Below are 13679 nucleotides of genomic sequence, written 5' to 3'. Positions count from 1 at the left end.
AATGGGGTGTAACGCTGCCCTCCCTTTTTACATTTTTCTCTGACTAAAAAGTTTGGTTTACCCATACCTGGGGTGGGATCGTGACTGTCACAACTAATCAAAAATGATAAATATATTATTACTTTTTTTTTTTGGAAAAACAAAACATGCATAGATGTTGCAAAAAGATTGCACTTCTTACAGTGTTAACCTTTGACAACATATACAGACATGAAAAGATAAGAAAACAATAACAACGCGTCGATCGCAAACAATCGGTCGATCACGGAGGCAGTTTGTGTCGATCGCACTCGTGGGCTGCAAGACTTCATAAATGAATGAGAACGACGATTCCAGGGGGCGCTAGCACACTCATTTGTTTATTTACAACCTCTAATATTAAGTAGAAGAAGACCCTCCTCCAGCCCGAAGACGCTCACAGATGGGCACATTTGTCAGCAGCATCGTTAGACAACATCCGTGTGTGGAAGCAATGGAAGTTCTACTAAAGAATGAAATGAGCTACACATATGAAACGCTCTGTGTGATACTGACTGGCATCGCTAAAAGTGCTTTTTTATTGTGGTTTCATCCCCCGCACACTCACATGCTCTTTAACCCCGTAATAAGCCATGTAGTCCATCACCATCACGCAGTTATGTATTTTTCTTTGTTTCATTCAGCTATCCGACTTTTCCTGACTTTACTTCTCCGTTATATGAACATCAGCCTTTCAGAGAACTCACAAGATTTGTGTTAACGTTCTGATTCAATGCAAAGATTTGATTCTTTAACCTGGGTCTTTATGAAGTGAGCTTTTGTGGAATTATATAATGTGCATATAATTATGCCAAAAGAGAACTGTGAGATGATCTGAGATGAACAAACTGCAGAGGATCACACTTGCACACAGTTTTGGTTCTGCCATGATGAAATGGAAATGTTAAATTTTTACTGAGTATATTTTACAAATTTATTTAAAAAAAAAAATTTTTTGATTGTATTTACATTTTTAAATACATTTCAATCTAACTCAGTTTTTAAGTGTTACTGCTTCAATATCATAGTATTTTGATATTATACAAATATTTAATAATAATTTAATAATTGTAATAGCTGAAATATTAAACAGATTATTTACAATTATAACCCCCCAAAAAAGAGCTGTCCGTGGTAAAAGTAGCTTGGGAGCCCAAAACGTTTGGGCACCCCTGACTTAGAGAGTTGGAAAATGGCACGTGAACAGATGTGGAGCAGGTGGAAGGGAATTAATTGATTGCAGCCTTTTTCCCTCCCTGAGAACGCTCTACTCGACAAACAGCTCATGCTACTGCATCAGATGTTCTGAGCAGCTTGGAGTGATTCCAAAAAGTACATCGTTAACACAAAACAAACCAAGGTGTTTCAAATATAAATCTCTGACTATCAGTATGTGAAAGCAGCTTTAGCCATCAATCTGTTCTGACATACAAAGCAGTCTTTGTAATTTAGTTATGACAATTTTTCTCTCTAACATTAATATTCACGTTCAGAATTTCCATCTAAAATCTTTCAAAACAGGTGAAGACTGATGTTGTTTTTGTATTCATCAAACTATTCAGTGACCCCACATGCCCTTGTGTCAAGTAATTGCCATAAAATGTTTTGTCAGACATCTGAATCATCGAGGACAGCGCTCAGTGTGAAGAAAAAAAAACTGTCTACCCATTGGCTGCTGCATCAGAAAGGAAGTGGGATAAAATATCGGCTTTCTGGACTGACTGGTATCATCACCATTATGGGTGCCATTTTAGACCCCATGCTGCACAACGCTCCAACCTTATGAACACAGTTGTGTTTTACAACCTTTTTTGGTAACACTTTAGTCAACGTTTTATAAATAAGGCTGACATTATGCTGTCATTATTATGACATGGCATGTCATCAGCATGAATAAGGTGTTAAGAAAGCTGTCGTTAAGCGTGATTTGTAACCCTAACCCCTAACCCCTAACCCCTAACCTTAACCCGACTAAAGAGGGATAGACCAATTTTATAGAGTCGATTTTTTTCCCATCAGCCTCAGCTGATGACCGATTTGGACTGCTGATTTTCTTGAGCCGACATTTGTCGGCCCCCTCCTCCAGCCGCAGCTCAAGTCATTACCCTACACAAAACTACCATATTGTGCTCTTTTGGCTGTAAAGAGAGGTGTGCGTGGGGCGTCATCCGGGTCTCGGCGGCTGGCAGCGGCTGTAAGTGCGGCGGGCTTTTCAAGCGGATATCTCCAGCTGCGGTGCCAATCCCCGGCGAAGGGGGCCGACAACAGCGACGAGGCCAGGGAGTGGGGAGGAGCGCCACCAATGTGGCGAGGAGGGCCGAGTGCTGGGCTTCCGGTGGCAGGGAGAGGAGGGCGGCGGCGGCTGCCCCTCCGGGCCAGCCCTGCTTTGCATCCCAGCCCGACTGACCCAGCCCTTAGAGCCAATCCTTATGCCAAAGTTACAGGTCAACTACTGTCTGCATACTATCTACAAGACAAGGAAGGCTAGCCCGACTGACTGTTTGTTGATTTTTGCTACAGTGCTGTAGCGCTTGTGACCACTAGGGGAGCTTGATGTGAAAGTTAGTCTAGTGCTCCTAGTGGCCAAAAGTTACACAGTGTGACTTCAACAAAGGTGAGATAGAACGACAACAAGTAAAAATGATTTTACAAATATCAAAAACAGGTGATGTAGAACAAGAACAAGTACAAATATTTCTGCTTTCTGTAAACAATGCGGATCGGCGAATGAAGCAGCCCACATCGGCCGATGCTGATGCATGTAAAAAACGCAAAAATTGGCCAATAATATCGGCCGGCCGATGTATCGGTCTATCAGTAAACCTAACCCCACTAGATTCCTCCACCAAACCAAAAAATGGCAACATAGCTCCAAAAGTGTCATGTATTAGCGAACGACACTTAATGATAGCCTTCATGACACCTTATTCATGCTAATGACATAATGACAGTGTATTTTTTTCTTCCTTTTGAATTGTGATTGATTTAGTGATTGATACTATCTTTATTTATTTATTTATTTATTTATTGGTTTATTTAACAAGGACAGTGTACATTTATGTCAATACAGAAAATGTACCAGATTTAGCCAAGAGGTTATTTTTCATCTGTAATCCCTGGAAATAATCTTAATTGTCACCCTAAAAGAATACAAATGACAGCAAATATACAATAAAATATACAATGAAAAATGCAAATGTGATCTGCAATCAATACTTTAGGAGGTGTTGGAGTATGTTCTTACAGTTTCTGACTATAATTCATAAGGATGTCTGAATATTTACAAATGTGTGTTGTTTGTAGAGCAAGTTAACATCAGTGGCTGTAAATTGAACACAACCCAGTCAGCACCTTTCAAGTTAAAATTTCAATCTGAATTTGAAAAACAAAACAAAACAAAAACAGGTTAGTTTTTGCTCTGTAGCGCAAAATGATAATAATTTGAACATTGACTTAAAATGTCAATGTACTTTATTTCTAAAAATAAAAATCACTGAAAATGTTGAAATTGGAAATTAAAGACCCTGATGATGTGTGGTCTTAATTTGATGAAGGATTGTAGGAGATGGGAACAGTTTCAGGTTGTGCAATGAGCAAATGTAGTTGATAATTAATCAGGCAAACATTCTCAGAGCAGCACTAATAACCTGCACCAAGGAAGACACCTCAGATCACAGGGTTTTGGAATTTTAATGATGTTATCCTGATATGACATTGACATTCTTAGAAACCTTATACACTGGAATTTGCAACAATAGTATAATTACTGTGTGCTAAATCTGCAGTTTATTACAGGGGTTTATTAGGTGTCAAATCATTTTTTAATGTATATCCTTTAGCTGGTACCAGGATTATTTAAGGATATATGGAATGACACAATGGTATTTCCACAAAATCAGAGACTGGTAACCGCTCTACTGTAGTGATAGCTGTCATTTGAGTGTTCATCACCTGTGCATTGTTTAATGTGTTTCCATGGTGCAGGCGGAGAGCAGGAGCAGCAGCTCTGCTCAGACTTGTCCCATCTTGGCCTAGAAAAACTCCAGCTGATGAAATTTTCATTGAGCAGATGAAGCTCAGCAAAGTGAATTCTCCAGGGGGTTTCATCAGCTTGTACTGATACGGGTCTAAAATCCTATAAAAGCAGATATGATATCTTGATAGCTGAGGAAATGTATTCTGTTTGAGGGTGATCCCTCACCATGCTGGAAGTTTGGATGAGTTTCACTATGAGGAGGATGTGGTATTTTCACGACACTTTAGTATAGTGTTTCCCTACAATGATCACTACATCAATTATAAAACATGAGGCTCAACATGAACCTACGAAAAAAAGAAATCAACTATTTTCCTTGTTTGTTTTCACAAAACACGGCTGAGGCTAAAGAATTTCCAGACTTATGTCAAGAAGTCCTATTAAGAAGATTTAATCTCAGTTATTATTCAGAGAGAATATCTGAGTTCATGAGCCTTCCAACCTATTGTGTACTGCAAAGAATTGTTGCCAGTTGCTAAAGTTACTCCTACAATGGACTTGAAACTGGGTTACCTCAAGCCTGCATATTTTAGGAAAGGATATCTGAGCAACACGAGCAACTGGCAACAAAGAATCCAGATAACTGAACCAATGGCTGTCTGCAAGCATAGGCGGCGTTTGAGATTATTGCCGGGGGGTGTATATAGAATGTCTCAATATTCGCACCAACCACAATGTGTGTAACATAAACAATAATGTAAAAGTGATTAGTGACATAACTGATCATGTTGACATGATTGCCACTACCCACTAACCACTACCGCGTCCACTTCCTGGCCAAATTCAAGGTTACATTGAAAAATTGCTTCACCGGCCACATGTAGGCGTTTTTTAATGGCTCAGCGCATTGAAAAATTGCTTGCGTGGGTGTGGTTTGTAAGGTGCTGATTTGTAGGGGGCGTCGCTCTTCTGTACCCGCAGCTGCAGTTGGATATACTTTTATCAGCATCATCTAATGTTCTTCTAAAGAACAAAGTGAGCTACAAATACTGAAATGCTCTGTGTGCTACTGACTGGCACCGCTAAATGTGGTTTTGTTTTTATTGGGGGTCTTAATGAAGTGAGCAACTGTGTTTGGTGTCTTTGCATTTTCAAAATATTTTTCTTCATTGTATTTTTTTTTAATGTATTTTATTTAAACTCAGTTTTTAAGTGTTACTGTTTCAATATTATTTTTGTATTTTAATACAAAGAAGTGAAAAAAACTGTTTTTAATCCAAGTTAAAGGCGTTTCTTTTGCTCTACTGTGTAGGTATGTTTTGAATGTTTTTACTGATGATTTAATGTTCTTATTGATTTTTAAACTGTTATTTTTTTCTGTTGCACTTTTTAATCATGCAAAGCACATTGAATTCTCTTGTGTATGAAATGCGCTATACAAACATATTTACTCACACATTATACAATTATTAGATACATATTTGATAATTGAAATAGTAATAATTATATAATAGTAATAGAGTACATATTAAAATGTAATTACTTTTTAATTATAACCCCCCCACCAACACAGTAGATCGTGAACAGCTGTCTATGGTAGAAGTAGCTCACGAGCCGAAAAAGTGTGTGCACCCCTGTGCTAGAGGGTTGTGGCTGTGTTGGGCAGCAATGAAAGGAAATAAAACACTGGCACTTGTTGGCTGCCTGGGTTCTCTGTTCTACTTGATCCATTGCAGAAACAACACTCACATCCCTCTTCAAACAGTTGAAAAATAGTGGTGTCGACCAAAAAAAGCATTTATTTGGTCCGTTTGTAACAGACTCTTGCAGTCTGCGTCACGTAGCGTTTTTAGGCTTAAGGAAGAAAGCATAGCACCGTAGCGTCAGCTCCGTCTCTGTACCTCACACAAAGTTTGTACTGCTTTTTGGCTGTCAGTATAGACCATTGTTTTATTTTGATTATTTCATATAAATTACTTTTGATACCAGAAACATTCATTGGAGCATTAAACATTCATATTGTTTCCACTGGGTCTTTTGGCAATATTCACTGCAGCCGCATCTCTGTACGTAAAGCTGTGATATATTTACCACCTGCCTGAGGGACGTACAAAGTTTATGCACAAAAACGGGCACCACAAACATCTCCTAGTTAGATAAATCTGACAGCGCGTACTAGAAATAATGTATTTGCATTAATGCGCCCCATAGCTTATCCGCCCACATTGCATATTCATCAAGGCAAAGGTACTAAATGCATTATGTCCGCCCACTATGCACGCTTGACAGTGGGGTTTGCACCGTTTATCAGCTCGTGTAGTGACGTTTGCACACATTTTTACAGTCGCGAACCTTTAGTAAATCTGCCCTTAAAAACCTCTTAAGCCCCATCCACTTTTCTCCAAAAATCCCATATCCATAACTAATAACGTTTTTCTAAGCTTCTACATGGTTATTTTTTGTTTTAATGGAAGTAGGACCCTTAGTGGTTACAGATGATGTGAAATTTTGGAAATATATGATACTAGGTGACAATGAATCAAGTTTTGAATACAGAAATCTGTAGTCCGCTCAAAAAAACCTAGAGATTTACAAAGGCAGAAATGATTGAACTAATGTATGGACATCAACTGCAGCAAGTTTGGTGATAATAAAAAACAATAGGCCAAAGATACACATGTTTTTGTACAAAAAAGTGTAACTGTAATATGTCAGTCAAATTGATTCCAATCATTGTTAGTCTTATGCTTGACACATATCCATTTTTATCCAGGTTTCTGCTGTGCCATGCGTAATGCTATTTCTCGTTCCACTATTTGATGCTGTTACGCAAGGGTCTAATTCAGCAATGCTCAGACCAATCAGAATGCTTGACACAGCGTTGTAAAGGTCAGAACCTGTAGAAATTGGTGATATTAAACACCATGGGACCGGGCTTTAGCCCTGGCCAATCAGAGCTGGATAAAGGAGGGGCCGGCCATTTTATGCTATGCGCTCATTGGACGGATTCCTTGACTGAGACATGGCTGCGTATCTGTAATGGTGGTATCTATCTGACAACACAGTTTGGATTTATCAAAATATGGAGTTTTATGCACATTGGAGTAACTTTTGATGAAAAACAACAAAGTTAAAACACTATTTGTCATCATTGTGGACTATTTCTGCTTTGTATTTTCAGATTTTATGGCTTTGTTTTGGTATGTAACATACAAGACCTGAATATCAGTAGATTTAGCTTGGCCTGTAGTTTCATGTAGGCTCTTGTTATAGAGCTCTGTGTTTATCTTGTGACTCACAGCAGTGGAAAAATGTAGAGTTTGCCGAGTTGTTGACTTTTCCCTTTTTGAACATAATGGCCTGGTTTGTGTGCTGTGGTCTTTTGTTCAGAATATGGGTTGGTTACAGTCTTAGCTGGGTTTCTTAGGATTACGGAGATGTATGGAATGTGTGTTTTCATTTATTCTTTACAACATTTAGACCCGTGAGAGTCACGGAAGCTGGAGCTGCCCCCACGGGCGGGTCTGTTTTGGTTGAAGAGGTTAAGAGCTGGAATCAGCCTTGATTAAAAGAAAAGCCCTCTGTCACCACAGCCAAAGTTTCCCTATACCCATGTATCTTTATTTGAGTAAACTTTCCATTCCCTTTAACTAATGCACAGCTTTTGGACACCTTCACTTACTCACTGAGCCAGAGAGACAAGCAACCAAAGTGAGACAGAAGAGAGGGAACATCTATTCTTCCTCTTTAAAAGCCTATGTCATCTGAGGCAATTGAAAAAATAAACAATATTAATATTTTTTTGATCATAAGTTTTCACAACACAATAAATAACATTTATTACATAAGTAGTGTTTTGTAGGGAAATATTTGGGTAACACTTTATAATAACTATCCGTTATAAGTAGTTATTAAATCATTAATAAACTGTTAGTTAATGAGTTGTAAATTGCTTGTTGAGTATTTGCTAACAGTTTGTTAAGGATTTATAACTGTGCCTTGTAGATAGTTAATAGATAACTTACAAGCTGTTAGTTAACAATTTATAAATTACATGTTAACTGTATGTTAATGATTTACAACTATACTTTATAAATTAGTAATAGATCATGAATTAGCCATTAGTAAACTACTTACTAATGACTTGTTAAGTGTCAGTTAAAACTTTATATACATTATTGGGACGTTATTCTAAAGTTGCAACTATTCCTCATTTACTAACAGCTAGTTAATGAGGAATAGTTGCAACTTTAGAATAACGTCCCAATAACATATATAAGCTAATTACTAATACTAAAATGATGTATTGCTCACACTTTACACCTCTGTTATTAATAGTTTGTTAACCATTTGCTAATAACAATGAAACTTTGTACAACAGCAAATGGATGGAACAAGTTCAAGGTACAGAAATCTGATGTGATATTTAAAATAGCACATTTTTTAACCTCAGCCTTGTCACACCCATAGGCTTTTCTGCTGCTGTATTTTACCAAAGAAACACCACAGGTGAAATTGTTATTGATAACATTGTTGTGTTTAATGTTTTCAAACCACAAATTAAATACAACACAAACTAAGCCATTGCATGGCAGAACAGCAGTATACAACAGTATAAAACAATATAGTACTTTTTGTGCTAAACACTGGGGTAATAGAATTTTAAAGGGACATTTAATGTCCAAACATCACAGCAATGTCATGGATTATCCGTCCTAATGGCCCTTTGCGATGCTTACGGGCAAGCCACTCATGCCATTCAATAACTTTGAGATGTTCTACCAGTAACTCCTCTGTACGATTCCCCCTGAGTCTCCACACATTTTCCTTGACTGTTCTCCAGGCCCTCTCTATATGTTGAGTATGTGCACCTGTTTGGGCATCAACATAGGACACACTGTGATTGACAGTGAAATGGGTGTAACCAAGCTGAGGTAGAGCATTTCTATAAGCCCGCCACTCATCACTTATTATTGTAGATCCCACTTTAACATGGTGAGCTATAAGTGGCACCAGATCTCTCCTTCTTCTTCTCTCAACTAAGCGAAGAACAGGCTTTGCATGTCTTCTCTCTCTCATGTTCACACCGAGCATCCCAAACACCCACTTCTTCCTCTTCCAGCCACCAGCCATTCGTCCCCGTCCGTACTGTCATTCATTGGTAATTTGCATTGCTATTTCAATAAAAGTGCCTGCCTTTCTTTTGTGCCTGAAGTGGCTCTCATCAATGGTGACAAACTGCTGCTGTCCCCCAATGTACTGGCCTCTGGCTTGTTGATATCTGTCCATCGCAGTAGTACACACATCTCGCAGCTTTTGGGCCATCTTGGACAGGGTTGCTGAGCTTCCAGAAATGTCATCACTGATCATGTCCACTTGACGTAGACGCAGGCCTTGTGCAAATCTGATAGAAAAAGTGTATAATATACCAGAGTTATTTTGATAGTTTTGGTTTGATACATAAAATGTGCAACTACTGCAACCTAGGATATGAAAATTGTCCACTAATGTGTAAGACAAAAATAACAATAATGATTGGAAATATGTTTTGTGGGATTTGCTGTGACAATGTTTTTTTGCGGTCTATGGTCAATACATTTGGTACTAATAATACTGTAGAATATTTGTAAAATCCTATTTCTAATGTTAACAGCCAGAGCCACTAGATTAAGAGAGCCAATAGTCATCGAGCTTCAAGAGGCAGGGTCAGATACTCATGTTACTCAATCAGGCCTAATGCTGAACCACACAGCATCCCATGAGTAACAGCAAATAAACACATTTCCGAAATTAAACCGTTAGGAATTCAAGCCAAAAATTACACCTTATAGCAAATAAATCACAAAAGTTAAACAACTCCAAGCACCTATGTTATCATCATGAGTCAAGAGATGTTCCATAATATTACAATCACAATTTACTACATAGTCACCAGTTATTGTTTATGACAACATAGTTAGACAGTATATCATCATAGACAGAATACAATCATATAGCGATCCCATAGCGTACCTGTACACAAAGCGCATCCAGTTGAAGAGGGAGACCTTTGACTTGCTGAATAAAGATTTGTGTCTAATCGACCTTTTCAGTTTCTTCCCTCTGTGGTTGTTGTGTTTGCAAACCCTGAAGAAGGTAAATACAAATAAAAATAAGAATGACACAGGCCAGGGTAGTAGCTAAAGCAGTGATTTTATAACATTTTCATGTCAAGGACCCCCAAACTAATGTGTATTTGGCCGGGGACCCCATCTGAAAATATGTTGTGCCAGGAACCCCCATAAAATGTATTAAAATTATTTTAATAACATTTTTTTTTTTAAAAAATAGCAAAATACTGTAAAAAGCAGATCTATAACCTCACAACGTTTTGACATGTAGTGCAGTGCACTTCTAGAAATAAATATTTAAACACGAATTATGATATATTGGGCACTCTTTACAATTAAATAGATTTTATTTTCATTTTAATTCTCGACCAAAATACCTACATTACGTTGTCATTTCATCCAATAAAAAAAAAAAAAAAACTTACCATGCGTAGTAGTCCACACAAACGGATTCCTTTAATTTCATCTTGTGTTTGCATTTTTGGCATCGCATCCGTCTTCTTAGAAGCTTTTTCTCCTGCAGCCATTTGATCATTTTCCTGTGTCTTCTTTTAGACTTAGTTCTGCTTTCAACAAGCTCTCTTAGCTCAGTGGCTAAACCAGGCATTATTACTATATGACGTTTGATTAGGATTGCAACCTATTTTCTTATCCTTTTCACACACCTCACACAACCTTCCCGAGTTTCTGTGACTGACTCCCGCCAGATTACATGTTTGAATTGTATCATGGGCCATGGGCGACAAGGGGGTGAAACAAACCAATCACAATTGGATTTACGTGTTGGAGGAGGAGCCATCCGGCCTCGACAACCTAGACAGACACGCCCACCCTTCGATCACTCAGCAAGTTTGTTTTTGGATGAATAGCCAGATGCTAATCGTTACCGCAGCCCACGTTAGCACTGAATAGACAAAATGAATACACGGTCTTATAAAACATCAGACACCAGTGTTCCCAGCGGCAGTGGCGATGCGCAAAAAACCGAAATGAATCCAGGTACTTTTGGGAGAAAGAGAAAGAAGTCAACAGCGGGTAATAGCACAATGAAAACTACACCTGTGGACCACGCTGTGCACATGGACGACAATGACGACGGTAAGCAAGATTGTGTGTTATCTTTTCATTAAAAATGTCTGCTTAGGATAATACGGGTTGATAATTGTTCTACATAATTAAACTAGTTTGATACATTGCTGAGTGAATAATTTTTGTGCGTGCGCACATGTTTACGTGCTTGCCAAAAATAGAAGATTTATGTGTCCATTAATATATCTACATTTGCTGGTGATGAATTAAAGTTAAACAATTACTGTATGTTGACTCTTAGATTATCCTTTATTTTATCCCACCGTGAGTGAATTCACATGTTACAGCTGCCAAAGACAAAAAAAAGCAAGCAAACAATAAATCTAAATACAGAAGAGAAAAAAAATAAGGCAATAATAAAATATACAATAAAAAGAAAAAGAAAAAAACAATAAATAAATAATAGATGTTGTTCAAGATAACAGTACAGAAAAAAAATTGAACAATTGGTAACTGTGTTTTTACAATGAGGATGAATAATATTAGTAATATTTAGAGAGTAGAGCCTGTTGCTTATTTTATTTTACCTTCACCTGGTTTATAATCAGTTTTTTTTTTATTCTCTATCATATCATTCAGATACTGAGGCAACTCTCGCTCCAACAGCATTTTTAAATGTTAAGAAGAACCATCTCCTTAAGAAGAAGAAGCACACTGCTACAGAAAAAACAAGTGACCTGACCAAGGAGAGATACTCCCTCCTCCAACAACTTGGCAAAAGTAAGTAGACCTAAGGTTTTCTGAGAAAAACACGTTTGCTCACCTGACAGTGATGTTTGGGTGTTTTGTAAAATATATATACAACTGAGTGGAAGGATGGCCGACATTTGACAGTGACAAGAACTTCATCTGCATGAGTGTGTTATTACTCAAACAATACACATGTACAATTTATACCTGGAAGATAATATCTGTAGCATTGATTGACAAAAGCAGACACATTGGGGTGGCTGTGGATCAGGAGGTAGAGTTGGAAAATTGGTAGTTGGATTCCCAGCTCCTCCATTACACATGTCGATGTGTCCTTGGGCAAGTCATTTAAGTCCAAATTGCCCCCACTGTTGTGCCATTATTGTATGAATGAAATATATAATGTAAAAGTGCTTTGGGTGCTGCAACGACGAGAAAGGTGCTATACAAGCAGAGTCCATTCGCCAATTAACATTTGATAAATGGCAAAAGCTATTGATAATAATGTTTGTGAGTTGACTTGTATCACCATTCTGAGTAATACATTCTGTTTTGTATTGTACTTTCTATTTTGTTGTAGATGCAGATGACAGCGGGACAATTGACACATCTTCCTCGGCCACCTCGTCTCCTGATGCATCTTCTTTCGCTTCATCCTCCAGCCCATCCAACTCCTCTTCATCAAGCTCCTCCTCTACTGATTCCTCTGATTCGGACAAGAAATCAAAGAAAAGACGCAAGAAGAAAAAAAAGCACCACCACCAGAGTCACAAAAAAAAAGATAAGAGGAAGAAAAAAGGGAGGAAAAAGGAGCAGCATGGAAAACAAAGAGGTAAATGCAAAGAGAGGAGGGATGCAATTAGGCTTCTTCCCTCATGTGTGTCAGGCATGTACATAGAGTGTACATATATACGTGTGTATATATATAGATACACACTATTCACAGACAGGAGGAAGTACAATTTTCCAAAATGTACTTCCTGGTGGATATATTATCTTGGACCGTCCAATTGCTCCGTGTCCATGTAATCATTATTTTTTTTCAAACAATTTGTATCTGCGTGTGTGTTTCCTTGTGTTGTGTTTATTATACTTAACTATATTTCTATTTTTTTCAGCACGTCATCCTAAGGAGGTCGTCAAGAGATACCAGAAAGTCCTTAAGGCATACAAGAAAGAAAGAAAGCTGAGTGCGGCATATAGAAAAGTTGGTGTTGACCGAAACACCGTCGCCACCAATGCCCCAATATGTGAGCTGGCTGTTGTGGCCCCGGAGAAATACAAAGAGTTGTTGTTTGCTCATACCCCACAGCAACGACTGCAGGACTTTGCAAAAAAATGTCTGGAAGTGTTAATGAATGATCCAAATCTTTTAAGGGATGTTGAACATCAAAAGAAAAAGGGGAAACTGATTCCTCTGTCTAAGAAAGCTTAGGTCTGATGTCACTGTAGCATGGTGCCATAGAGCAGTTTGTTTGTAGCTCGGGTGAAGGCCTGGTTCACTAAGTATTGAGGGTCTAAGTTGTGCTAAGACATATCTTGTTATTGTGTTTTGTTTTTATGTCTGGATAATCCATACTGTTGTATACTGCTGTTCTGCCATGCAATGGCTTAGTTTGTGTTGTATTTAATTTGTGGTTTGAAAACATTAAACACAACAATGTTATCAATAACAATTTCACCTGTGGTGTTTCTTTGGTAAAATACAGCAGCAGAAAAGCCTATGGGTGTGACAAGGCTGAGGTTAAAAAATGTGCTATTTTAAATATCACATCAGATTTCTGTACCTTGAACTT

At 38.0% G+C, this 13679-nt stretch overlaps 1 protein-coding gene across 1 annotated transcript; it reads left to right on the top strand.

The window, feature by feature from the left end:
- Positions 1-11150: 11150 nt before the first annotated feature.
- On the top strand, positions 11151-13318 carry LOC114476977 (coiled-coil domain-containing protein 106-like). The gene is made up of 4 exons (XM_028469001.1): positions 11151-11202; positions 11773-11913; positions 12470-12715; positions 13002-13318. The coding sequence occupies exons 1-4, from the start codon at positions 11151-11153 to the stop codon at positions 13316-13318; spliced, it is 756 nt and encodes a 251-aa protein (XP_028324802.1).
- Positions 13319-13679: the final 361 nt, after the last annotated feature.

The sequence above is a fragment of the Gouania willdenowi genome, chromosome 15, assembly GCF_900634775.1.
Source record: "Gouania willdenowi chromosome 15, fGouWil2.1, whole genome shotgun sequence".
NCBI classification, from domain to species: Eukaryota; Metazoa; Chordata; class Actinopteri; order Blenniiformes; family Gobiesocidae; genus Gouania; species Gouania willdenowi.
Note: the sequence above shows the minus strand (reverse complement) of the source record. Positions and strands in the feature narration are given on the sequence as shown.